The following is a 27983-nucleotide window of genomic DNA, read 5'->3' as shown; positions in this document are numbered from 1 at the left end:
CTGCCTTCCTGGTTTAACTACTAATAGCATCCTTTCACTCCCAAAGACATCCATGTTAGGGCAATAAAGCATATGTCACACTAATTAAGAGGAATAAGAAAACAGAATCAAAGGCAACCCTCAAAGATTTTGAACGCAGATTAATAAGGAAAGTGGTAACACCTTTAGAAGCACAGGAAGGAAATGAGGTTTTTTGGAGAGATGATGAGTTTGGATTTGGATGCTCTGAGTTGACTGCTGAGGTGAGGATTTATTTAAGGGAGATAAGCACCTTGCCCGTGGATTTGCGCTGTATCACATGAAGGAAGGCATCATTGACCTAAAAAATTAAAAAAAAAAAAATGTGGTCACACTTGCATATTTCAACAAATAGTGGCTGGTAGTTTGAGTCTTAAAATAGCTCAAATATTAAGACTGTCTCCAATGAACTATATATAGCTGACTATGCAATACTAACTAAATAATTAATCACCACAAACTGAAGGGGAAAAAATAATATTTAAGAATAACCCAACCTTGGAATTTTTCTGTCTCAAGTATGGTTTTCAATGTTGTCAGATAAATGATACCAGGTAAAAAGTCCTCAGGGCTGTCCATACTCTATGGTAATACTTCTATGTGTTCTAGTTTTTGAAAGAATACAGCCCCTGCCAGAAGAATCAATAGTTTAATATTATGCAATTTTTATCTTTTTATTAAAATTGTCCTGTTTCCAGTGCAACCAAAATTGCAATCTATCTCAAATCCTATTTTTCTAGAAGTACAAGGTTATAAAACATAAATAAAGAAGCAGCCACAGTCATCAAGACAGTGTGATACTGGTGAAAGAACAGATAAACAGATCAATAGAACAGATTAGAGCCCAAAAACAGACCCAACAAATACAGGCAACTGATCCTTAACAAAAGAGCAAAGGGAATTCAATGGAGAAAGGACAGCCTTTTCAAGAAATGGTGCTAGAACTTACTAAACATCCATACGCACAAGAAATCAATCAAGACGCTCTCCCTACATCTTTCACAAAAATTAACTTAAAATGAATCTTACACCTATATGTAAAAGGCAAAACTATAAAAGTTTCAGAAGAAAACAGGAAAAAAAAATCCACATCACCTTGGATCTGGCAGTGAGAACCAAAGCACGATCCATAAAAGAAAAAAACTGGTAAGTTGGACATCATAAAATTATAAACTCTGCTCTGCAAAGAACCCTCGGGAGAATGAGAAGACAAGCCACAGTCTGGGGAAAAATCTTTGTAAAATGCATGCCTCATAAAGAACTTGTATCTAAAATATACAAAGAAGTCTTAAAACTCAACAATAAGGGGGGCGCCTGGGTGGCTCAGTCAGTTAAGCCTCTGCCTTCAGCTCAGGTCATGATCCCAGGGTCCTGGGATTGAGTCCCACATCGGGCTCCCTGATCAGTGGGGAGCCTGCTTCTCTCTCTCTCTCTCTCTGTGTCTGTTGCTCTGCCTACTTGTGCTCTCTCTCTGTCAAATAAGTAAACAAAATCTTAAAAAAACAAACAAACAAAACTTAATAAGATGGGGTGCCTGGCTGACTCAGTCAGTGGAGTGTGTAATTCTTGATCTTGGGTTTGTCCTAAGTTCAAGCCCCACCTTGGGTGTGGAGATGACTTAAAAATAAAATCTTGATTTTTGAAAAACTCAATAATAAGAAAACAAACAACTCAATTAAAAAGCAGCAAAAAATCTGAACAGACACCTCATCCATAAAGACAGACAGATGGCCAAAAAGCACATGAAAAGATGTTCAATGTCATCTGTCATTAGAACAATGCATTCAGAAATGAGATACCCCCACACACCTATCAGAACAGCTAAAATCCAGAGCCCTGACAACAGCAGATGCTGGCAAGGATCTAGAACAACAGGAACTTTTGATTCATTGCTGATGGGAATACAAAATGGTACAACCACTTTGGAGGACAATTTGGTAGTTTCTCACAAGGCTAAACATATTCTTACCATGTGATTCAGCAATCACATTCCTAGGAAATAAACTGAAAACTTAGGTCCACACAAACGTTTATAGCACCTTTATCCACAATGGTCAATGCTCGGAAGCAACCAAGATGTCCTTCAGTACGTGAATGAGTAAACAAACTGTGGTACATCCGAGCAAAGGAATATTATTCTGTGATAAGAAGAAATGAACGATCAAGCCATGAAAAAACATGGGACAATCTTAAGTGCAGTGTTAAGTAAAAAAGACAGTCGGAAAAGGATGCATACTATATGATTCCAACTATATGACATTCTAGAAAGGCCGCAACTCTACAGACAGTAGGAAGATCAGTGGCTGTCAGGGGTTGGGATGAGGAGCAGGGGTGAATATGTGGAGCCCTGGGGATTCTTTAGAGCAGTAAATCTATTCTGTATGATACTGTAATGATGGACACATGGCATTACACATTTGTTTTGGCAAAACCTACAGAACTGTACAGCACAAAGAGTGAGCTCTAATGTAAACGATGGACTTCAGTTAATAATAATGTATCAATATTGGTTTATCAATTGTAGCAAATGTACCACAAATGCAAGATGTCAACACCAGTGGAGGGGCACCTGGGTGGCTCAATTGGCTAAGCATCTGCCTTTGGCTCAGGTCATGATCTCAGGATCCTGGGATGGAGACCCGCATCAGGCTCCCTGCTCAGTGGGGAGCTTCTTCTCCCTCTCACTCTCCCTCTGCGCTCTCTCTCTGCCTCTCTGTCCCTCTCTCAAATAAATAAATAAATAAAATCTTAAAAAAAAAAAAAAGATGTTAACTAGGGAAACTGGATGGTGGGAGAAGGAATATATGAGAATGTTCTACATTTTCTGTTGAATTTTTCTATAAACCTAGAAGTGCTGAAAAAGCACAGTCTCTTAATATTTAAAAAATAATAAATGCAAAAAATTAAAATGGAAAAATGCAAAGAATGGAGGGAAATATAAGTGTCATTATTTACATATAATAATCTACATAGAAAAACCAACCAAAGCAATGGACAAGCAAATAAGAGAGATCAGCAAGATTGTAAGGGAAGAGATCGGCTAACAAAAATTACTGACATCTCTCTGTATCAAAATAATCAACTAGGAAATATAACAGAAATAAAATAAAAATAAAAATAAAATTGTCTTCTCAAAGGCAACAGAAACAGTAAAGTACTATAATTAACATAACTAAGAATGATCCACAAGACTTTATGGAGAAAAACTTTAAAATCTACTTAAAAACATGAAGGATCTGAATAAATGGTAATATAACCCTGTTTATGAAATAAGACAACTTAACATTATAAAAATATCAATACCTCCCCAAATTAATCTAAAAAGCCAATGCAGGGGCGTCTGGGTGGCTCAGTGGGTTAAGCGTCTACCTTTGGCTCAGGTCATGATCCCAGGGTCCTGGGATGGAGCCCCACACTGGGCTCCCTGCTTGGCAGGGAGCCTGCTTCTTCCTCTCCCCTCCCCATCCCCTGCTTGTGTGCTCTCTCTCTCACGCTATTTCTCTTTCTCTCAAATAAATAAATTTTTTTAAAAAAACCACAAAATTTACCTAAAAGGACAAAGATTCACAAAAAACTAAATCAAATTTTAAAAACTAAGGTGGAAGAGTGATATTTCCAGATATTAAAACATACTTCAAAGCTATAAAGATAAAAAACAGTATGATATTATTATAGGAACAGAAATCTGAACCGAAGAAATAGAAAAGAAAGCAGAGTGTATCTGGGAACTTGAAGGTAGCACCACAAATCAATGGAGAAACAATGAACTATTTGGTCCAGGATAACTAGATCACTACAAGGGGAAAAATAAACTTGGTTACCTAATTTATATCTAATACAGAGGTAACTTAAGATGAATTAAATCCTTAAGTGTAAAATACAAGTATAATGGTAGTGGAGAGGAGCACCTGGGTGACTCATTCAGTTAAGCAGCCAACTCTTGATTTCAGCTCAGGTCATGAACAGGGTCCTGGGATCGAGCCCCGCATCGGGGTCCACGCTCAGTTGAGAGTCTGCTTGAGATTTTCTCTTTCCCTCTCCCTCTGCCCCTCCCCCTGCTCATGAGTGCTCTCTCTCTCTCTCTTTCAAATAAATAATCTTTAAAAATAGAAAAAAAGTTAGTAGAGAAAAATAGAGAAGATCACTGTGGCCCAGATATGAAAAAGAACTTTTTAAACACGTCCCAAAGTGCACTAACCCACAAGGCAAAATATCAATGTGTTTGATTACATTAAATTGAGACACGGGTGATAGAGAAATGACAAATTCGGAAGGACAGACTTTTCCAAAGTCTCAAACTAATGTCCAGAACCTTGCTACTCACAAGGTGGTTCAAGGACCATAGGCTTCTGCATTATCTGGGAGCTTATTAGAAATCCACAATCTGGGGCACCTGGGTGGCTCAGTGGGTTAAAGCCTCTGTCTTTGGCTCAGGATATGATCCCAGGGTCCTGGGATCGAGCCCCGAGTCGGGCTCTCTGCTCAGCAGGGAACCTGCTTCCTCCTCTCTCTCTCTCTCTCTCTGCCTGTCTCTCTGCCTACTTGTGATCTCTGTCTGTCAAATAAATAAAATCTTAAAAAAAAAAAAAAAAAAGCCTCTGCCTTCAGCTCAGGTCATGATCTCAGGGTCCTGGGATCGAGCCCCGCATTGGGCTCTCTGCTCAGCGGGAAGCCTGCTTCCTTTCCTCTCTCTCTGCCTGCCTCTCTGCCTACTGTGATCTCTGTCTGTCAAATAAATAAATAAAATCTTAAAAAAAAGAAAGAAAGAAAGAAAGAAAGAAAGAAATCCACAATCTTGGGGCACCTGGGTGGCTCAGTGGGTTAAGCCTCTGCCTTCAGCTCAGGTCATGATCTCAGGGCCCTGGAATCGAGCCCCCGCACTGGGCTCTCTGCTTGGTGGGGACCTTGCTTCCCCCTGTCTCTCTGCCTGCCTCTCTGCCTACTTGTGATCTTTCTGTGTCAAATAAATAAATAAAATCTTTAACCAAACAAAACCAAAAAAAAAAAGGAATGCACAATCCTGAACCCCCTTCCACCTTCAATGAATCATAATCTGCATCTTAACAAGATCCCCAGGTCTCCATACACACATTAAAATCTGCAAACGACAGATTACACAAGGAACTTTTGCAAATTAGTAAGAAAGAGGCAGGAAGCCCCGTAGAAAACTGCATGAAGACTTTAAATTGCTAAACTCGAATGTTTACCAAATCTATAACGAGATGCTTACATTGATTAGAAATCAGGGAAATGCAAATTAAAATAGTAACATGCCACTTAATGCCTATTGGTTTGGCAAAAATCAGAAAGTAGGACAATGCTATGTAGCAACAGGATGGTGAAAAAAGAATTGGCACGTACCCTGGCACTGCTGGCAGGGGGCATAAACTGATCAAGTCATCCTGGAGAGCACTTTGCTGTCAAATTAAGTATGCATGCATCCTGTGACCCAACTTCCCTACCCCCGGGAAAATACTCCCAAAGCAACTTTGCACAAGTCCCAACTGTGAGACTGCGGACGCTAGTGCCGATTACGGTGGCAGGGAATCAGGTCAACCCCAGCGTGCATCACTGGGAAGCAGAAGTGTAAACCACGGCAGGGGCACACCACGGCCCCCCTGGCAGCAGTGGGAAGCAATGAACTGGAAACAGCACCAGCAACAGAGGTGAGTCTCAAAAAGACAGCACTGAGTGAGAAATGAAGAAATAGAATAAGGTCTACAGCACAACCCTCTGCTGTTATTTATTTGTGTAACTTGAAAATAAACGACCATTGGGGATGCCTGGGTGGCTCAGTCCGTTGAGCGGCTGCCTTTGGCTCAGGTCATGATCTCAGGGTCCTGGGATCGAGTCCCACATCGGGCTCCTTGCTCCGCAGGGAGCCTGCTTCTCCCTCTGCCTCTACCTGCCACTCTGCCTGCCTGTACTCTCTCTATCTCTCTGACAAATAAATAAATAAAATCTTTAAAAAAAAAAAGAATATATTAAAAAAAATAAAATAAAAATTAAAAAAATAAACGGGCATACAAAAAATGATATGTTTTACAAGGACATATAAATCCAAGGACATGTACCAACACACTACAGAGAGTGAGTCTGAGGAGAGGAGAAAGAGGGGAGGATGGTAGTGGGCAGCGAGGATAAAGGGAATAAGGAAATACCGACATCCAGAAATACACTAACGAAGAAACAAAAGATGGTCCAACAATGCACATGTGCGCTGAAATAAGAAATTTGAATAACCAGCCCTTCCCCCGTGAAATCCTTCCCCCAAAGCATAGAAAAAAGTAATTAAATAAAAATAAGCAGAGAAACCCATCAATCAGTCAAACAAATCAATTCTCTGCAGCACAAAATCCGTTTTCAAAAACATCTGCCTTGCGGGTCTTTGTGCCTTACAGAGACCTTTCCAGTCCATGCAAATTTAGACCTACTCAAAGGAGGGGGAAGAGGTCTAAGACGCGCGTTTTGAAATACGCATCCCTGCCCTGTCGATCACCATCACTCCCCTCACTCGGAGGCACAGCTCAGGTGACTCACAGCCGCATCTCTTCCTGTCAGTTCGAAGCCCCTTGTTTCCAGAGATCTGTCACAGCCCTACGACAGAAAATACTCGGGAAAGCAAGCATGATTCGAGAGAGTGATACTTCTTGTATCTGGCATCCCAGAGAAATGAGGAATCTCCTAACAAGTAAATCTTGACATAAAAAGAAAGTTGTCCCTTTCAATGCTAGAGCTTCTTTTTAATCATTTTGCATATAAATATTTATAAAAATGCAGCACACATTTACCTCACTTCTCTGAAAGATAACGTTGGGGGAAAGCATAAGTTTTTTTGCCTGGGTGGCTCCGTGGGTTAAAGCCTCTGCCTTTGGCTCAGGTCATGATCCCAGGGTCCTGGGATCGAGCCCCGCACCGCATCGGGCTCTCTGCTCGGCAGGGGGCCTGCTTTTCCCCTCTCTGCCTGCTGTCAAATGAATGGATGAAATCTTTGGGGGGGAAAAAAAAAAGAACTGAATGTTTAGTACGTGTGATAAGGCTCTGAGTGAGAAACTAAAAAGGGAAGTGCAGGGCCTGAGACCAGAGTTTTTGACAGCTAATTCAGATGCCTGGGGACATTTTCCTCCTTCTGCATTCTCCCGGGAGAGGGAGGCTGGCTGCTCCATGCCCATCCCCAGAGAGACCCACAGGCTGTTCCCAGAACCCTCCCCACCGTGGGTGAAGCCATAATTAAATTTGTCTCTGGGGATATGCAACCCGGAATCTGGGGGCAGGGTGAGGATATTGCTTTTGTTTTGGGTTCCGCTGCTGGAATTTTTAATTAGCTTATCAAGCAGGACTAATCAGAGTAAGCTATAGCTCCCGAAATACATGATGCTGACTCATGGCTCCTTAGAAACCACCCCTTCCCCCCATCATAACCCTGTCCTGAGAGCTTCCCGACAAAACAAATTCCTTAAGTCTTAGTTTTTATTGACTGGCATACAGAATGTACCCCATGAAAGCTGATGAATAAAATGAACTCATGAATGAATGAATATACCCAGACTCAGTGGGCTTGTTTTTAAAGGGAAAAATGTTTAGTTAGTGATACACAGTCCCAGTTGAATTATATTTATCATGTCATTGCTCTGATTACAAGTTGATATGAATATTCTTTGAGAAGTCAGTCAATGCATTTTACCAAAAAAGAGACACAGCTGACAAATAAGCATATGAAAAGATACTCAAGATCATTATTCAAGAGAGAAATGCAAATTAAACCCACAATCCGATACCACCAGATACCTCCTGGAAGGGCTAAAATGAAGGAAAACGACCTGACAGTATGAAATTCTGGCCAACAATACTGTTGGTGGGGATGAAAAATAAAACCACCACCCTGAAACTCACTTGGTAGTTCATTAAACGTTAAATATAGCAAAACGTTAAATAGTAGCAAATCATTACAAACAAAATCCCCAGCGTACAAAAAGATAATGCATGCTGGAGCACCAGTGTCTCACCCAGAATATGCCAAGAAATAGAAAACCCAGCTGCTACATGTGGGCTTTGGTAGGAATGCAGTAACAGTGGCCCTGTCTTCAAAACCTGGGTGGTAGAGATGGCATCGGAAACACTCGTAGCAAGGCAAGAAGAGAGAGCAGCGGACACAGTCAAGGGTGCCTCTTCCTGAGAAGCATCGATAACTGGCATTTGTATGATTATGCATAGATCTCCTTTAAACTGACGTTCTTGGGGCTCCTGGGTGGCTCAGTGGTCATGATCTCAGGGTCCTGCATCAGGCTCTCTGCTCAGCAGGGAGCCTGCCTCCCCGGCCCCCTCTGCCTGCCTCTCTGCCTACTTGTGATCTCTGTCTGTCAAATAAATAAAGAAAATCTTTTAAAAATAAAATAAAATAAAATAAACTGACATTCTTATCTAATGATGTTAACTAGGGGCCATTGGAGACTGGGGGGAATAAAACCTGCTCGGTAAATAAAGCCAACTATATGTCTATGCAAATTTATTAGAAGTTAAGCATATGGTTAGCACATGATGCAGAAATCCCAGTCCTAAAATTAAAAAAAAAAAAAGTCTGCAGAGCACTTGAATGTGAATGTTTATACAAGGTTTGTATGTAATCACCAAAAACCAAAAATAATCAAATTATTAATTGATAAATGGGCGCCTGGGTGGCTCAGTGGGTTGGGCCGCTGCCTTCGGCTCAGGTCATGATCTCAGGGTCCTGGGATCGAGTCCCACATCGGGCTCTCTGCTCAGCAGGGAGCCTGCTTCCCTCTCTCTCTCTGCCTGCCTCTCTGTCTACCTGTGATCTCTGTCTGTCAAATAAATAAATAAAATCTTTAAAAAAAAAATTATTAATTGATAAATGAAAAAACAAGTTGTGGAACACCCACACAATGAAACACTCTTCAGCAGTTAAAAAAAAAAAAAAAAGAACAAATTACTGACATATGCAAAACCATGGGTGGGGCGCCTGGGTGGCTCGGTCGGTGAGGTGTCTGCCTTCAGCTCAGGTCATGATCCTGGGGTCCTCAAATCGAGCCCCATGTTGGGCTCCCTGCTCAGCGAGTCTGTTTCTCCCTCGCCCTCTCCTCCCCTCATGCTTGCTCTCTTTCTTTCTCTCTCTAATAAATAAAAATTTTAAGATTCTATTTATTTATTTGACAGAGAAAAACAAGAGAGAGAAGGGAACGAGAGAGAGAACAAAAGCAGGAGGAGGAGAGGGAGAAGCAGAATTCCCACCAAGCAGGGAGCCCAATGGGGGCTCAATCCCAGGACCCTGGAATCATGACCTGAGCAGAAGGCAGATGCTTAAAGACTGAGCTATCCAGGAGCCTCTCTAATAAATAAAATATTGGGGGGGGGGGAAACATGGGTAAGCCTCCAAAGAATTACGCAAGGTTTGAAAGAAGCTAGACCGAAAAGACCACCTCGTGTATGAGTCCATTTATATGACAGTCTGGAAAAGGTGAAACTTTTTCAAAGGGGCTGTGGGCTAGGAAACAGGGATTGGTGACAAGGGGCACAAGGGCCCCTTTCAGAGTGATGGAAATGTTCTATATCTTGATTGCAGTGGGGTGGTTACATGACTTTATGTGTTTGTCAAAGCTTGGAGTGAATTTTACTAAATGTAGATGACAGCTCAATAAACCTAACTTTTAAAAAAAAGTCAAGTCACATGTTATAAAACCCAAATATAAAGATATCTTCAAAACTAAGTGTCAGCCTGGGTTCCTTAGAAAATAAAGCCTAGTCAAAGTATACACCGTAGAGGCACCTGGGTGGCTCAGTATGTTAAGCATTCGACTCTTAATTTCAGCTCAAGTCATATCAGGGTTGTGGGATCAAGCCCCAGGTCGGGCTCTGTGCTTAGCAGGGACTCTCCTTGGGATTCTCTCTCTCCCTTTCTCTTTCTTTCTCAAACAAATAAATCTTCGGGGGGGAAAAAAAAAAGTACGCCTTAAGGCTTCACTGCAATCCAAGGGAGGCAAGGGTGAGGGAAAAGGTGAAGAGAATCAAGGAAGGAGGTATGTGTTACTGATCCAGAACCAGACACGGCTCCGGGGGACGTGTCCAGAGAGGCCATATAGAGCCCGCTGCGTGTCGACATACTCCATCAGGAGGAGCAAAGACAGCAATTTGTCTTGTCTTTCATTTGTCAAATCCTTCTTCCTTGGGGTAAACTCCCCACCAACTTCCTGGTCGCATTACCCAGACCCCCGCATCCAATTTCTGGGGAAGCCAGCGAGTGCTTCAACAGGTCCTTGGGCTCAGAACTGTTCACCAGGGCCACAGCAGCTCCCACCAGGAAGAGCACGGTGGAGGCCCTGCCGAGAATCAGCCCTCCCACCAGGGAGAGCGTGCGACCACAAGTATTAGGAGATGGGACTTAGGGACAGGGTCTGACTGTATGACGGCAGGGAACAGTGGTGTGAGCCATCACTAGAGAAAGGTGACAAGGGGCCAGGACCAGGGGCGTATGTCACTGGCAGATATGGAGAGCCCCATGAACTCGATCTGGAGGAGTGAACACAAATTAGTACATTCTCTAAACTTAGACAGTAATTTTTTTAAGATTATTTATTCATTCATTTATTTATTGGACAGAGAGAGATCACAAGTAGGCAGAGCAGCAGGCAGAGAGAAAGGGGGAAGCAGGCTCCCTGCTGAGCAGAGAGCCCCATGCAGGGCTCAATCCCAGGTCCCTGGGATCATGACCTGAGCCAAAGGCAGAGGCTTAACCCACTGAGCCACCCAGGTGCCCCAGACAGTAATTTAATTTTTAAGAATATTCCACAGATATACCCAGGAAACTTTAAGTAAACAATTTCTCTCTATCAAATTTATTCATGTGGTGACCTCACCTGACTTTTATATGACAATCAAGTTCAGATCTCTGAGGTGTAAGTCCTATGTCTGGATGAGACGGGTGCGAGCATCTCTCTACAGAAAGCAGACTTGGCGCCTCTGCATAAGGCCATACCCTGGACAGATCAGGGGGCTCGTGCATGGCCCGTCCATCAGGGCACAGATACAACACTTCAGAAAAATAATAAATTCGAATTAAAATTCAAAATCTAAAGACTGTCTCTCTAATCCTGCCCATGAAATGTCCACGCAAATGTGTTATGGTTCACGGGACCCGAAAAAGCTCAACTCTGTATATTTATAACAGCCCGGTATGTTCCTTTACACAATATAGTAAGTGTCTGCTATGTGCCTTTACATGTGTTATTTAATCTTCACAACGACCTTAGTAGGCAGAGTACATAACCGCCCCCACTACAGATGAGGAAACTCAAGCATACAGACGTGAGTAATTTGCCCATAGCCAGGTAAGTGGTAGGGCCAGGATCTGCACGCAGGAGGTCTGAACTGAGAGCCTTCTACTCTCAGTCAGTCATTCGACACACACACAAGTACCTGCCGGGAGCTGGAGACAAGGAGATGCATGGCCCCTGCCCACATGAAGTTTATGGTCTATGGGAATGACAGGCACTGAACTATCACAGGCAGACAAAGAAAACGCACAGAGTGCTTCGGGAGCTCATATCTCGTGCCTATCAGACAGGCTAGGGAACAAAGTATGTAGTCATTAACATCAACTATCAAGGTCAAATCTATAAGCCCATATGTTCAGGAGAAAAGAAAGCTAGGAAGCACTGGTATCCGTGGTTATTGTATGTATATATTTGTGTATATATATGCACAGTCATTTTCAGAGTCTAGGCAGGTTCCGATAAATAATTTTTTCTCATAGTTAACAGATTTACATGAAAAATATTAACCGGGTTGAGTGAAATTAACTATATACATTCACTTAATCAGCTTCACTTAAAATATATATATATATATATATATATATATAAAATCAGGTTGTGCCTGGGAAAGTTCAAGACTCCTGGCAGTTTGAACTGTAAGACAGCTCTTTCATATAGATGATTCTCTGATGGATGGACAAACTTCATACTCAAGAAGAAGGTTTCTAAGAAGCAACTTCCTGGCTTATTTGAGGGGAGAGTCCAACATAGAGGTAAGGAGCTCAATTCTGGTGTTAGAACAATCTGGACTGGATTCCAGCTCTGCCACTTACTACATAATACCAGGTAGTCTTGATTTCTTCTTCTGTAAAATGTGATAAAAAACGGTTCAGGGGCGCCTGGGTGGCTCAGTGGGTTAAAGCCTCTGCCTTCGGCTCAAGTCATGATCCCAGGGTCCTAGGATCAAGCCCTACATCGGGCTCTCTGCTCAGCAGGGAACCTGCTTCCCTTCCTCTCTCTCTCTGCCTGCCTCTCTGCCTACTTGTGATCTCTGTCAAATAAATAAATAAAAATCTTAAAAAAAAAAAACAAAAAACGGTTCATAGCTCAAGGGACCATTATGAAGATGAAAAGAGAAAATGCATGTCAAGTTCCTAGCACCATTCTTGACCTACAGCACGCACCTAAGGCATGAGAACTGCCACTTCTATTCCTAGTCCTTTAAATAGTTGACATACGGGAAAAAGAGAGAGAGAGAAGAAATCGTAAATGGAGGGGGTGTGAATGAGATGAAATGGTTAGAGAGAATGGCCCCATCAGAGGGCCCAGGGATAGCAGGAAGGTCAGCAGAATGGGAAGAATCAGATTAACCCCGTCTGCAGAGCCCGCATTGGAAAGGAGCAGAACAAATGGAAGCTGACAGGAGGTTAGTAATTAGATAGTTCATTCGTGTTTAAGAGAAGAGAGAACTTTAGTGTGAGTGATTAAAGCAATAATTCAGGGATGCCTGGGGGGCTCAGTCAGTTAAGCGTCTGCCTTCAGCTCAGGTCATAATCCCAGAGTCCTGGGACCGAGTCCCGCATCAGGCTCCCTGCTCAGTGGGGAGCCTGCTACTCCCTCTGCTTGTGCTCTCTCTCTCTCTCTCTCTCTGACAAATAAATAAATAAAATCTTTTTAAAAATAAATAAAAATTTTAAAAATAAATAAAACAATAATCCCAATCTGGCTTTCTCTCCTGCCTGAGCAGCACCTGGGACAGGTCAGTGGGGAGAAGAGGCAGTTCAGACTAGCCAGCGTTGCATGCCTGTCCTAATTGTCCTCATCCTCTATCAACAGGTATACGTGAGCCGTGGGTAACGCAAATCGCAGCTCACAAGACACATGATAAAAGCCACAAGACAGAATGGGACTCAGAAATTCTTGAAACTGGTGGTCTTTAAGTTTTTAAGCCACAAAACCTCTTCACAAAAGAAAAAGATGAATGCAAAGGTAAAAATGTGCAGCTACTCAGACCCCCCGCTGTGAAGGGGGTCCCAGAGCCCAGGCTGCTCAGGTCTCCCCCCACCTGCCCACATCCTGGCTGGGGCCTCCCTGTAGGGAAACATGGAGATGGCAGGTCGGAAAAGATGGGAGACTTTCACCGGGCTGCAACGGGAGAAGGCAGAGCAGGAAGTAGTCAGAAGTATCCGACCAGTTTTCTGAAGGCCAGACAGGTTCTCTTTTTACCACCCGATGCAACCCTCTGGACTGACATATGAAAAAGAAGAGGAAGACAGTAAACCAAGTTTGAGAAGAATATCCCCCATTGTGGGGAAAAACATCAAAATGGAAGGCTGGTGGGCAACAAAGTCTGGCTTTGATGGGGCAGAGGCGGGGGGCGGGGGGCGGGTGGGGGCAGTAATCTGCAAATGAACAAAATGTGCCCCCATCGATGCTGATGGGAGTCACCAAAACAAGTTTTTAAACATTAACACAAATTAAACCAAAAAAAGAAAAAGAAAAGGACTTCACAGTGAATGCCTAACAGGTTGACATTTACAACTATATTGCATATGCATGCACACAATTACACTTTGGAGGAAGTTTAAGCCGCATTGATGGGACTGAGGGGGAATGAAAAAAAGGAGTGAATAGCCCACAAAATTAACCACAGTGACTAACGGATGAATTACAGTCCTAGGATGCAAGGCGTAATTGCAAGGCGTAATTTAGTGTTTTGTTCACAGAACTTCAGCTTAGATCATCTGGTTGGACTTGAAAGTGTCTGTTTTCTAAAATCAAAGGTCAAGTTAAATGCTTCCTTCTTAGACTGTGTGTTACAGAGTTCACAGTTCATATAAACGCAGGTAAATGATTTTCTAAAGTACCATCACTTCCCTCTGCTTAAGAAACAAGTGACGCAGAGAGAGCTCCTCCCTGGCCTGGGCAAATTCAGCCTCCCAGGTGGCTCCCTAGGCCTGAGGCGACCCCCATGCGACCCAGAAGACCTGGTGAAATCCCGTCCCCTGGCGGCCTGTGAGACCCCATTATTCTGCACTGCCTTTGTACCTTTTCATTCCATAAAAGGAGGATTTATGGAAGCCAGAGAGAACCTATCCAGTCGTTTGACACCAATTATGTCCTGGCGTTTGGCCACATCACCTCCTTCAAGAGCATCTCACCTCCTCCAGCTTAAAAACTGCTCCGATGTGTGGCTGGATGCGCCCTTGCTGGCAATACTGAAGAGCCGAGGACAGGGTTCTGGAGAAGACGGGAAAGCTCTGCTCTTTGTATCGGCCCCAGTACAGCCCCATGGCTGAGATATTCTTCAAGAGCAGGAGGTTGGCTGGCACAGAAGCAATGTTTCCTCCAGCAAAACCCACCACCACGATCCTGCCCTCCCACGCCAGGCTGGGGGAAGAAAGGACAAGGAAAAGAAATTATTTAAAAAAAAAAAAAAAAAAAAAAAAAAAAAGCAACACAGAAATATTCACGCTCACTGGAATGGCTACTATAAAAAACAACCACCACAATAGAACATAACAAGTGTTAGTGAGGATATGGAGAAACTGGAACCCTCATGTACTCTTCATGGGACTGTATAATGGTGCAACTAGAAAACAGTATGGAGGTTTCTTAGAAAATTAAAACTAGAACTATCGTATAATCCGGCAATGCCACTCTGGGTCTATAGCCAAAATCCCTGAAAACAGGGTCTTGGAGAGAGAGCGGCACTCCTACGTTCACAGAAGCCCTATCTACTGTAGCCAAGAACGAGAAGGAACCCAAATGGCTGTCAACCGACAGACGGATAAACAAAACGTGTTCTCTACGTACAAAAGAATATTGTTCATTACACAGGAAGGAAGTGCTGTCACATGCTATGACGTGGATGAACCTTGAGGACATTACGCTAAATGAAATAAGTGAGTCATAAAAAGACAAACACTGTATGATTCTACCTACATGAAATATCTAATGTAGTCAGATTCATAGAAACAGAAAGTAAAATGGCGCTTACCAGGGGTTGGGTGAAGGGAGAAACAGGAATTGATGTTTAATGGGTTTAATGGGTTTAATTTTAGATTTGCCAGGTGAAAAAGTGATGGACATCTATACCACAGCAATGTAAATATACTTTATGCTTCGGAACTACATACTTAAAGATGGTTAATGTAAAAAGTGGTTAATATTGCAAATTTGACATTATGTATTTTTTCAACCACAATAAAATGTGTAGAATGAGAAAAACCAACCTACATTAACTCACAGAGATAAAAAGCAGGTGTTAGGGGAGGTGGGAGAGGAGAGGGCCAGTTACTATTTAACAGGTAATAGAGTCTTTGCTGGGGACAGGGACACAACATTGTGAGCGTACTTAATGCCCCTGAATTTTATACTTACAAATGTTTAAAATGGTAAGTATTGGGGCGCCTGGGTGGCTCAGTGGGTTAAAGCCTCTGCCTTTGGCTCAGGTCATGATCTCAGAGTCCTGGGATCGAGCCCCACATCAGGCTCTCTGCTCTGCAGGGAGCCTGCTTCCCTTCCTCTCTCTCTCTGCCTGCCTCTCTGCCTACTTGTGATCTCTGTCTGTCAAATAAATAAATAAAATCTTAAAAAATTTTTAAATGGTAAGTATTAAGTTACATATATTTTTACCATAACTTTTTTAATCTTTTTTTTTAAAGATTTCATTTATTTATTTGATAGAGAGATCACAAGTAGGCAGAGAAACAGGAAGAGAGAGAGAGGGAAGCAGGCTCCCTGCCAAGCAGAGAGCCAAATTTTGGGGTTTGATGCCAGGACCCTGAGATCATGACCTGAGCTGAAGGCAGACACTTAACCCACTGAGCCACCCAGGCGCCCTTTATCATAACTTAAAAAAAAAAAAAAGCAACATGCATTAACCCCCCAGCTGAGAATTCCTCTTGACCTGACAAACAGGCAGGGGTGAAACATCCTGTAGCACTTCGGATTCTTCAGTAGGAAAACATAAAAACAAGCTATAAGCGGGGCAGTGGGGGTGGGAGGGTGGGGGTCAGTAAGTTAAGAATTTGCCTTTGGCTCAGGTCATAATCCCAGGGTCCTAGGATCCAGCCCCGCATCAGGCTCCCTGCTCAGTGGGGAGTCTGCTTCTCCCTCTCCCTCTGCCTGCTGCTCCCCCTGACTGTGCTCTAGCAAATAAATAAATAAATAAAAATCTTTTTTAAAAATTTGTAAACATCTTTATATAGAATATGTGTATCTCTGTTTGGCTTTTGTTTTTTGCTTTTCTTCTTTAGAGGGAAATGAGAAGCACTTGTGATAACACTTGTGATAATTGGTTACCCATTACCCAAAAGGCAAGAGGGGCATGAGAGTTAGCAGCTCTCTGTCCTGGCTCTCCGTGGAGTCAACATCCTCCTTCCTTGGCTTCCCTGAGCATAGTACCACCCAGCACAGTGCAGGTATGCTCAGGGGCCAAAGAAGCAACTGGGACCCTTGGGTGGGTATGCTGTTCTGTCCGCTTCTGTTTCTTCAGCTTTAAACTGAGATAAACCAAAAAATTGCACTTGCCAGGATGACAGGAGAAATAAAACCAGTATTAATGGAACACTCCAGAGTCCCTGGTTAAAAACAGAGTGAGAACCAGTGTGAATACAACATTCCCACTAAAACTCGCTGGCTGCTTCTGAAACCAGTAAGATCAAAAGAGTCTGTGCTTTGGTGCCTGGTGAACTAGGGACCTGCCACCCCAGGTCATTCTAACATCTGAATGATGATCCAAAGAATTACCCACACTACATATATAAAGTAATTAATCGGGGCCAGCATAGCTGAATTTAACACATGCATAATTTCTAAAGCATTCAATATTGCCAACTAAAGAGTCTGCAGTCATTTTCTGGATATTTTCCAGTTGGATATCTTGTTTTTCTATATTTAAGCATTTCCTGATTTTCCCTCTGCTTCTATTCCTTTTCACACTCCCACTCAGCTGTTCTCGTTGATGCCGAAACCTACAGGAAAAGTGAGCAGCAAAAATGTAAGGCCAGAAGGAAGACAGGTCTGGAAAGGTTTCAGCAGATCCCCAGGTCGAGCCCCCTTCTAGAAAGACCACACACGCACCTGCGGAGCGCCTCCAGGAAGACATCTCCTCCCACAGTGTCGATGGCCACATTCACCCCCGCACTGCCCACCAGCTTCCTCACTGCCTCCTTCAGGCTGCCCTGACTATAGTTCACAGTGGACTGTGCGCCCTTCTGCATTGCCAGTTTGCACTTCTCGTCACTTCCAGCTGCAGCTATCACCTGCACAGAGAACGCAAAGTTTCTGATGATCCAGAATATGTATAAGAGGGGCTCACCCTACCCACCCAGCATCCCATCAAAGGGTACCAACCAAGGAAACCAATGTGACCTTGCCGCCCTCACATCAGCCTCAACCCCACACATCAGGGCCGACACTCAGCACCAGCACCCTAGCCCCCCACACCGGCTGGCCATGGGATCCACATTTCCAGGAATCCTGGATCTCCAATGAGTCTAGCTAGAAGATGACTCAGGAGACACTCAGAAAGTCTTCTCCAAATAGGGCTGAAACTGTCATTTCCTGAGCACTTACTGTGAGTGAAGTCGTGAAGATACCCAAGCTTAGAGTCAAGATAGCAAAGTACAGCAGTGTGAATGTGGGGGGGTATGAGGGTTGCAGAAGTGCAAACGAGAGGTAGCCAGTCTAGATCATGATCTCGAAAAGCTTCTCGGAGGGTAAAACATGATTCAGTAGGAAGATGCTGACGTTGGAAGGACCTGAGTTCAAATCATGACTCTGCTACTAACGAGCAGTGTTGCCTAAGACAAATGACTTAGTAAGAACTAATACTTACATATTACTATGTGACAGCTTCTCTTCTAAATGCTTTACATATATTCATAACTCACTTAATCCTCCTAATAGCCCAATGAGACACACACTGTGAGTATCCCCACTTTAGACATGAAAAAACTGAAGCAAAAGAAGTTAAGTAACTTGCTCAAGGTCACAAAGCTAATGGGAGGCAGAAGTGGGATCAAGCCCAGGTTGTCCATCTCCAGAGTTCATGCTTTTAACCTCTACGATGCCCACCAGCTTTCCTAAGCTTCAGTTATCTCATCCATAAAAGAAAATTGTTTTAAAAGTCAAATGGAATACTGTGCATAGGGCCCTTGGAAAACAAAACATTAGATACATTGAATCTATTGTTACACATACACCATCATTTATTCTATTTAAACCTCGTAAGAACATTACGGGGGAAGTATAATGACACCCATTCTATAGATGGAGACACAGACCTAGAGGTTAAGTAATTAACTCAGTCTTAGCATGGTAGCGGATGGTACAACCATTCAAACCCCGGCCTGCTGCTTGACTCCAAAGCCCATGCATTTCCACTCCATCAGCCTGGAAGAAAACCATCTTACCGCCTGGCAAAGATGGCCATGGGCCATACTGTGAGGAAGTCTGGGGTTTGGGTCTCCAGAAATGCTTCCAACTTGTAAGCACTGCCTACAGGTGCCCTACCCCTGAATAGCACTCACTAACCAGGGCAGTTTGGCCCCAAGTGACATTCAGAATTTGCATCCAAACACACAAGATCATCAGTGCCCTTAGAAGACTTCAAACTCACCCATAACTATTTGAACCTGAGAGCTACCCTCAAGTACCTTCACACAGCACCACAGAGGGGCAGACACCAGTCTAGGGTCAGGGAGTAGACGCCGATCTCTAGTCTCACAAGGGTGCCAGCGAGACCAGCCACAAGCCCCTGTCTCCCCTGGTGCCTCACTTTCTTCATCTGTGAAGTAGGGATAATAAACACTTTACCCCCCTCCAGCGGTTTGTTAGCAGCAGGGGTAAGATGATTGGTGTGGAGTCACTTTGAAAGCAATATGAAATGCTGTAAATGAAGGTTGTTCTCAAAATAACCTGTTCCAAGTAGGTGGCATGATGACATTTTAAAGTTGTTTTTATTATTTTGTTGTTGTTTGCTTTTGCCGAGAACCATTATGGCTACTGAAGAATATAGAGCTTGAAATAACTTTAGTATCTGAGTTGAAGTGAATTTTTCTCTCTACTTAACCTATCACTAATCAAAACAAATAGTGCAATTTTATCTTCCTAGAAATGGTAAATAATCAGTGGTTCTAGACAAGGAGGCTCATTTTGGTCTCCCCACTGAGAGGTGCTAAGAGCCTGACTTTGACATGAAACGTGTTCATATTCCATGGAGAGCCTCCTGGTAGCTAAGACTGCTTTCAGAACTCACATGTCCTTCCCAAAGAGAAGTGATGAGAGCAAGGAGAGACGCCACCTGAAGAAATTCCAGAATAATCCAATTATCTCCAAACCTGGGTATCTCGGTGCCTTCTGGATATCCCAACTGCACGCACCCCAGAAACCTCACCCTTAATGCCTCCAAAACTGAGCTCACCATTTCCTCCTGTCTTCTCAACTGTAATAAGTGGCAAATCCACAAGTTGACCTAGTTTGCTCCTTCCCACTCAATGTCTAATAATAACAGGTTCCCTTTTTAAGAGATTCTTACCAACATGCCATGCCCTCTAGCAGGCGTACTGCACGTGTAATTTCAATATTCCCACAACGACTCCATATGAGGAAAACTTTATTTTACCCGTGAGGAAACTGAAGCAACTAAGCTGGGGGCAGTGTTGGAATCTGAACCTAGGTCAGAGTCATTTCAAAGTCCTTGTTCCTTCAACTGGATGAGGACCAAACTCTATTTTCTTCTACTCTAGTCTCTCTTGATTCATCATTTCCGGTGCCTTGGTTCAACTATCACCACCGCCGGCTTGGATGGCTCCAAGAGGCTGCTCTACTTCCTCCAGACTGTCCCTGACTTTGCCCCATCTCGCATCCCCACTGCTACCAGAATGAACTTGGCAAAATGTAAATATGATCACGGTTCTTCCCAGTTTAAAGTTCTTAGTGGCTCCTGAGAGCTTCCAACAAGGATTCAAATTCTTCAGTGCCTCATGATCGTGTCTCTGCCTACCTCCCTAAAGTTATCTTCCACCACTCCCCCCCCACCAAATCCTTTGCTCCACAGATGCTACTTGCCAACTCCCTGAATGCATCCTGGGATGCCCCATGTCTCTATCTTCTGACATGTCCTCCCTGCACTAAAATGGCCTTCACCTCCCTTCTTCCTCTATTCAACTGCGACCAGTCTTTCCAAAGTCACCTTAAATGCCTACGGTCTCCAAGAAACCCTCCTTATCTGACACCCACAGTCTCAGAGTGAGGCCCCTGCAGAGATGTGGGTCTTTCTTTCCTTTATTCTTTCATTTAGGAAATAGTTATTGAGTGCTTACTATGGTCTAGGCACCATGCCAGCTGCTGGGACTACAGTAACGAGCCAAACAGACACTGTCGCGGCCTTCAGGGGGATTCCAGTCAAGCAGGAGGGAGACAGTAATCCATCCCATCATGACCCAAGGAAAGGATTAACCACACACTGAGGTGTGTACCATGAAAGAGAAGTACAGGATGTGAGGACACCGTCTACAAACAGCTGGGGGAGAGGGGTGGGAGGAGAGATTAACATCTCTGAGGGACAAAGAATACTTCCCTAAAGAAGTGACATCTGTGTTTAGACCTGAAGTGCAGAGGGAGACAGTTCAGAAGAGCATTATAGGTAGAAGGAACAGAATCTGCAGAGGCCAAGAGGCAAGTCAGCTCTTGCCAGGTTCCAGTAACAGGACAGACAAGGGAGCTACTCCCATGTCCCCTCACCAGTCTGCAGGCAAATAGAAGGCCAGACCCTCCTCTGGGTGACTTTATATCCCCAGGGCCTTGCCCATGACATTAATGAGCGAACAAATGAACACATTCTATGTCTGAAAACTGGAGCTATGATTTTTTTTTTAAACAGAGACCCCACCATGCAAACACCTGAGCCTGAAGAACGTTGGTTGCCACATCTATCACCGCCAGGCCTGTGGCTCCAGCTGCTGCCGTCACTAAAACAGTTTCTCTGCAGAGAAAGATGAACATTACTTCAGAAACCTTCCAAAATCATCCAATCATATGATTTCATGAACATTTAAAAGCAAGAAGAGAGAGGCTCCTGGGTGGCTCAGTGGGTTAAAGCTTCTGCCTTCAGCTCAGGTCATGATCCCGGGGTCCTGGGATCCAGCCCCGCATCGGGCTCTCTGCTCAGCAGGGAGCCTGCTTCCCTTCCTCTCTCTCTGCCTGCCTCTCTGCCTACTTGTGATCTCTCTCTGTCAAATAAATAAATAAATAATCTTAAAAAAAAAAAAAGAAAAGAAAAGAAATTCTGTCCTAAGATCACTGTCATACTAAACGCTGCTGAATTTTAGAAGGTGGTGATAGGGAATGGCCCCCGCTCACCTAAAGTCTCCTCTCTGGAGCAATTCTGAGTCTCCCTGAAAAGGGCAAGAGGCATATATTTCAAGTAAAGTGGGGAAACTCCTGCATCTTTGAGTTTGAAATATCCCAGTTAGGCACACCCAACCACGCCTCACAGAAACAAATACCACAGGACTCAATTAAAACCAGACTGAAACAAGTTTACATAAACCAGCTCTCTAAAGTGTAAGGTTTGGTGCTTCTGGGTGGCTCAGTTGGTTAAGCGTCTGCTTTTGGCTCAGGTCCTGATCCTGGAGTCCCAGGATCCAGTCATAGGGCTCAGCAGGGAGTCAGTTTCTCCCTCTGACCCTCCCTCCTCTCATGCTTTCTCTCTCTCTCACTCTCTCTCTCTCTCAAAGGAATAGATAAAATCTTTTTTTTTTTAAAGTGAGGTTTTCAGGGTGCCTGGATGGCTCAGTTGATTAAGCATCTGCGTTAAAGTTTCTGGGATTGAGCCCCATGCCGGGCTCCCTGCTCATCGGGGAGCCTGCTTCTCCCTCTCCCTCTGCCTGTCTCTCCCCCTGTTCAGGTTCATTCTTTCTCAGATAAATTAAATAAAGTATTTTTAAAAAACAACAATAACAAAAAAAAGAAAATGTAAGGTTTTCTAGGAGGTGATCTCCAGAGTGGCCAGATTTGAAACAGCTATTTCGCCAAATTCATATTGGCCAAGTTCACAGTCTATCATTCCATCTAAGACACTGGACCCCCATCTCAGGTCACTACCTTCCTTTGGCCTTTCCTCACACCAAATGAACAAGAGCCAAAGGTTAGGGAAGGGAGAGGAAGGGGCAAGGTCTTACTGGGCACTTCTGATCTCAGAAAGAGACACTAGCCCTGGGTTGTCTATAGAGCCTCTCACCCTGGTCGAGTGCGTGCCCGATGCTCCAAGGCCAAAACAGCAGTGCCATAAGATACAGGCAGAGCAGCAGCTTCTCGGAGGGGGACCCTTTCTGGAATCTGCCACAGTGCCTGTGAAAAGAGGTAACAGTCACTTAGGGATTAAGCACATGTACCTGCCCATAAAGGCTGCTCAGTAAACATTATGATTTGGTTGAGTGATTGATCTGTGAAGGAACCAATCCTGTCAGGAGCTAAAACCCAAGAGAAGTCAAAACCAAGCAAGCTGTGATGGAATTCAAATCGAAGAATTGGATGGTTCTCTGTCTGTTTTACCTCCATGAAGTTGTGGGTGGGGGGGAAATGTGTACTCTTCACCACTAGGGGCCGCCATTCACGTCCTGTACACGCCTACCTCACCACCCGGGCTGGCCCCGTTCCCAGGACCACCTCTTTCACAAGCTTGATGTCGGGGAGAAACCTATTATATCTAGCTCATTGCCCCGGACCGGTTTTTCTACCAAAACTACCCATAGTCCAATCAGACAGCCAGCCAGTTGTTCCAGGGGGAAAAAAGTGCCCTTCTTCATCTCGGTGTTCACACAAAGCTCTGTGCAAGGGTTGTCACTTAGATACAGAAAAGGGCTTTAGCATTTGAAAGAAAGAAGTACTTGGCTCAGAAACAAATACAAAGAAGGGGGGGAAAGAAGGGTAACAAGGAATGAGAGCTAGGTGGAGGTTAAAGGAAAGAAAAGAGGAAAAAAAGATCTCCAAGCAGACATATTGAGAGCTAGGGATACCTTTTGGTCAATGACGCATTCTTCAGCCATACCATTAAAGCCACTCACACCAATAACTCGATCTCCCTAAAGAGAAAATACCATTAAGGTCTTGTTCAAATACATCGCCTTGCCATTTACCACTTTCCAAATTAATCAAAGAAAGAAAGAAAATCTTTCTTTCTGACCCCGTAAGTCGCAGGTTGGCCTTAATATCTATTCAGAGTTAATGTTTAGTAAATAATTCAACCATCTTCTCAATACCCCCACGAGGGTGCCAAGACAATATGAGCACATTTTGGACAGGACGGATTGAGGAAAAAGTTGAAATAAATTAGAATCCCAGAATTTTTCTCACAAGAGGCTGAAACTTGAGAATATTCTATCCTCTCGGTAACTAAAGACTGAGGTGCCATCTTCTTTAGTAATAAAAGGTTTTATGAAGCCAGGAACTTCCACTGGCTTCCTTCCTCCAATTCAGAATTAGTTTCTTCTGCCTTCATCTCGGTTTCCCTCTGGTGTCCGCTGGCAAAGGCCAAGAGAAGCAAGACCCTTTGGCTACAAACAAGGTTAGCACATTTCTCATGGCTACACACACATCAATTCCCTAGATTTTACCTCACTCACCTCTTTCACTATGCTGACATCGGTGCCTGTCTCCAGTACAGTCCCGGAAAACTCCATTCCTAAAACAAATTGTTTAAACACTAGGTTATCTATAAAGCCCAGCACCACAGAGATGAGAAAAGCCTGACCAACAGGCCATCCTATCCACCTTCTAGAGCTGAGAGGGCCTAAGTGCCCCCCCCACCCCTCCACCATACCCCAACCTACCCCTCCCCACTCGGGGAAGAACATTGCTCCCAAAGCACAGGAAAGTGAACTTAAGATTTCATGATCAGAACCTGAAAAGTGACAGCAGTCCCATTCTTACCAATTGACAAATGAAAATTTCAAGAATGGGAAAAAACACTGAGCATCACACAGGTACACGAGTACTTCTGATCCTGCTTCACTGGGCCCTTGGGGTCCTTACAGCACTCCAATTACAATATTCACCATATGCAATGATCTGTTTCTGTGTCTCCTCTTGTGGACTAGGAGGCCCTCAAGGACATGAACTATATTTATTCATACAGTACTTGGCTCAATTTGGATAAACTGATGTTGTCTGCTCTTTCCTCTTCCACCTCCAAAATTTCTGAATTTAATGATCATACATTTGCCACTTGAGCTGCCAGAGGAGTAACTCAATTGATTCTGACATCCCCCGCCCCATCCAGCATGTCAGCAAATAATACAAACAGAGGGAAATGATTCCAAATGCTGAGACACAACCAAACACCCCAAGGCCAAAACAGAGCAACCATTTTGCAATCACTGTATCCTTAATAGTACATGTCTGTATAAAATATACACGCACTATATACACAATAAGCTACACTTCCTTCTCCTTAACTAAATTTCAACAACAAAAAGCAGTCATTTGTCCACATTTTCAGGATCAAAATGTAATCAGATTGGGCATAATTATAATCAGACAGTGACTGCTAGAAATGTATAAACTCTTTTTCTTTTTTCTGATCCTCTGATATTAGGTTTCTTTGGGAATGTGTTTGTGAGAACTGAGAGTTCTAGCTGCAAACAGATGTCTATGCTCCTTCAGTGAAAAATCAATATTGAGGCACTCACAAGGAATAAAGGGGAATGACGAGGGCCGATGAGGACTCCATGATATGTAAAAATTCATTTGTTCCTTTATGCATTGTTAATGTCTTTATTGAGCATCTACTACCAACCAGGTGCAATGTTAAGATGGGGGATAAAACTAGGGGCCACAAAGTCAAGGGGCTCCCAATCTTGTGCTTCTCATCAGGGGTGAGGCTGACTGACATATATGAAGCATCACAGCAGGGAGGCAAGCAGCGCCTAGCGTTACACCTGAGTAGCACACGGTTCAGAAAACTCTGTTGCTTCTTTCCCGAGCAGTCACTTGGCCCCTCCATACTCACCAGGTGTGAAGGGAAGTTGGGGCTTTTCCTGATACTGACCACGGCAGACCAAAATGTCAGCAAAATTAACTCCACAGAAATGGACATCAACTCTGACCTGCAAAGGAAACATAGCGGCAGGAGGTGTCTGGGTGGCTCAGTCGGTTAGGCATCTGCCTTCAGCTCAGGTCATGGTCCTGGGGTCATTGGATGAAGCCCCGTGTTGGGCTCCCTGTTCAGCCGGATCTTTGGGGAAAAAAGGCAGGTGGTGGGGGGTGGAGGGGATAGCAGCAAAGCAGAGTGGTGCATGGCTATGGAGACAAAGATCATTCAGTTGCATCAAAATATTTCCTGAATGTCTGCTATAAGCCATGTACTGAATTAAGTGCCCGTGTGCAATCATGAGGCAAAATGCACAAGGTTCTTGCCTTTACAGAGCTAAAACTATGATAGATATCTGATATCTGTCTACAGCCATCCCACCTGAATGTACTCCATCTAGTCTGATCTCAAAAGCTAAGCACAGTTGGGCCTGGTTAGTACTTGGATGGGAGAAGACAGACATCAGCCAAGTAATTGTGATAATTTATGTGTTAAATTACAACTCCTACACAAAATGTTAAAGAGAGAACTATTGTGCTGTGAAAATGCATAATAGGGTGATTTAACCTTTTGTTGAAGTCAGGAAAAACATCTGTGAGAAAGGAACACTTGAACTAAGAACAGCTAACATGACCAAACATGATGGCATGTGCAAAGGTCCTGTGATGGGAACAAAAGAAAAACCAGTGAGTGCAGAGCACAAAGAGGAGAAAGAGATGGGGCTACAGAGCAGGGACCACACTATCCAAGGATGTGTAGTCTTTACTGAGGCTCTGGGTCTTCACAGTAGGAACAGTGGGAAGCTATTAAAGGATTTTAAGCAGAAGGGTAACATGACCAGCTGTTCTGAGGATCAACAATCACCATGAAGGCCAATTCTAGATCCCCAGCTTCTATGCTTCACGCCCATGCTAGAGCAGAGGCAGGCCTGCATCAGTGTAACCAGCACTTTTTCACTCCGTAGGCCAGTGGTTCTCAAAATCTGGTTCCCAAACCACCAGCTTCAGTGTCACCTGGGAACTTACTGAAACATTCAAATTCTTGGGCCTCACCCCGACCTAGGGAATCAGACACTCCAGGGACAGAGCCCAGCAATCTGTTTCAGCAAGCCCCAGGTGATGCTGACAGGCTGAGAACAGGACCGAGAAACAGGAGAAAATGAAGGCTGAGAAAATCGCTGACATTTCTCATTTGGGACAGAGGAAGCCATGTTGGTGAGAAGACATTTCTAGGGACAAAATGCATCCATTCAACGATGTTTTGAGTGTCTGCCATGTGCCAGGCCCCATTCTAGAGTATGAGGAGTTGATGGCGAATAAACTCACAGAGACCCAACTCCCATGAGCTAATTCCTTAGGAGGCAGAGTCTGGGTGAAGAACAGAACAAAGGAGCCCGCCTTCAGGCTGCACACACCGCGTGTATGATGCAGCAGTGGTTGACATGTATGGCACACGTAGGGCCTCAAGCCTCTCCACCTTAGATTCAAGGATGATTCAAGAATAAACGTCTTTCAGCACATGAATCCCAGGAAGCAGACTGGATGCCATCACACGCTCATTCAAATAATCCACTTCGCAGCGGGGACCCCCTGCTAGTGAAGTTGACACGTCAGGACTGCAGCCACGAGCTTTCTCTCACCAGGGGTCCCCAACGCTGAGGCTCACTGCATGCTTCACCTTGTCAGAGGTTCTCATTCTCCATTCGAGATGACATTGTGTCACCAGGGAGGTCACCGGGCAGGGCCAGAGTGACTTCCACATTTCACTGGAAATGCCCACAATCCTAAACTAATCTCACCCCAAATCAGGGCACTGCACCAGAGGAGGGCACAAGGCCCGTACTCAGAACTATAGGACAGATGTTACCGGACTGGTCTGGGGGAGGAGGGAGGACAGATCATTAAATGCTGACACTGAAGAGGAAGCCATGGACGGGGTCCATTTCTGTGTATTAAACCAAGAACCAGCAAGGGGTTATGCAAAATAGTGTGCAAAGCAGAATTGTCGGTTTCTAAGGCAACAGCTCTGGGGCCTTCTGCAAAAGGACTACATCTGAGTTTGGGGGAGCAATCTTCCCTCAGCTCTGGTGGCCTTTTTGTGAACCCCGAAAGGGCCCTTCCGGCCCCACAGGGAGTTGCGCTCCAGGCTCCCGGTCGCCCCCTAGTTGAGCACTTGGGAACTCCATGCAGGACCGAAGCCCGAGGCGGGTGTGCGGCGGCCGAGGGGAGAGTGAAAGGGGGCGTCGGGGGGTTCCCGGGAATAGGCCCGTCACCACCCTACCTCGTGAGGCCTGACAGGGCGGGAGGCGACCTCCTTGATGGCCAAGGGCTGCTTCAGCTCGGCGCAGAGCGCGGCGCGGTAGTGGCGGCCGCAACCCGGCCCCGCCCTCCTGTAACACAGAGCAAGCGGCGGGTTACGGGGGGACCCCCGGCTACATTTTGGGGCTCAGGGGAGAGTCGGGCCCCCACCTGCAGAGCCACGCCCGAGGCAGCCACCGGCCTCGAGCCACCGCCGCCATGGCCGGGAGTAGAGTGGCGCGCCCGAGGGGGCAGGAAGCGCGGAACGCGGCGCCGGCCCCGCCCCGGCCCCCGGGACCG

General features: G+C 44.5%; 1 protein-coding gene across 5 annotated transcripts; it reads right to left on the bottom strand.

Annotated features, from left to right (window-relative positions):
* Positions 1–138: 138 nt before the first annotated feature.
* On the bottom strand, positions 139–27983 carry LOC125086117 (quinone oxidoreductase-like protein 2). Of its 5 annotated transcripts, none has more exons than XM_047705232.1 (10): positions 27855–27979; positions 27667–27775; positions 25306–25402; positions 23921–23979; positions 23315–23380; positions 22537–22646; positions 21192–21279; positions 17373–17554; positions 14447–14675; positions 139–319 (listed from the first exon to the last, which is right to left on the bottom strand). In XM_047705232.1, exons 1-10 carry the CDS (start codon positions 27902–27904, stop codon positions 251–253), a joined length of 1059 nt encoding a protein of 352 aa, XP_047561188.1. In that variant the 5' UTR covers positions 27905–27979; the 3' UTR covers positions 139–250. The 5 variants fall into 5 exon arrangements, with proteins under 5 accessions (XP_047561188.1, XP_047561189.1, XP_047561190.1 ...); XM_047705233.1 differs by having other exon boundaries at positions 21198–21279; positions 27855–27978; XM_047705234.1 differs by lacking the exon at positions 23315–23380 and having other exon boundaries at positions 22537–22643; positions 23918–23979.

This window comes from Lutra lutra, chromosome 15 (genome assembly GCF_902655055.1).
Source record: "Lutra lutra chromosome 15, mLutLut1.2, whole genome shotgun sequence".
NCBI classification, from domain to species: Eukaryota; Metazoa; Chordata; class Mammalia; order Carnivora; family Mustelidae; genus Lutra; species Lutra lutra.
This window is presented reverse-complemented; position numbering and strand designations above follow the sequence as displayed.

What these genes read in the sequence shown, in the direction of transcription:
- LOC125086117 (XM_047705232.1), bottom strand. Translation starts at nt 27,904, where the DNA reads ATGGCGGCGGTGGCTCGAGGCCGGTGGCTGCCTCGGGCGTGGCTCTGC. An exon ending in ATGTCAGCATAGTGAAAGAG is followed by an intron (nt 23,381 to 23,920) that starts GTGAGTGAGGTA and finishes TTTTCTCTTTAG; the next exon opens with GGAGATCGAGTTATTGGTGT. An exon ending in TTCTTCAGGCTCAGGTGTTT is followed by an intron (nt 17,555 to 21,191) that starts GCATGGTGGGGT and finishes TTCTCTGTGCAG; the next exon opens with GTGATAGCTGCAGCTGGAAG.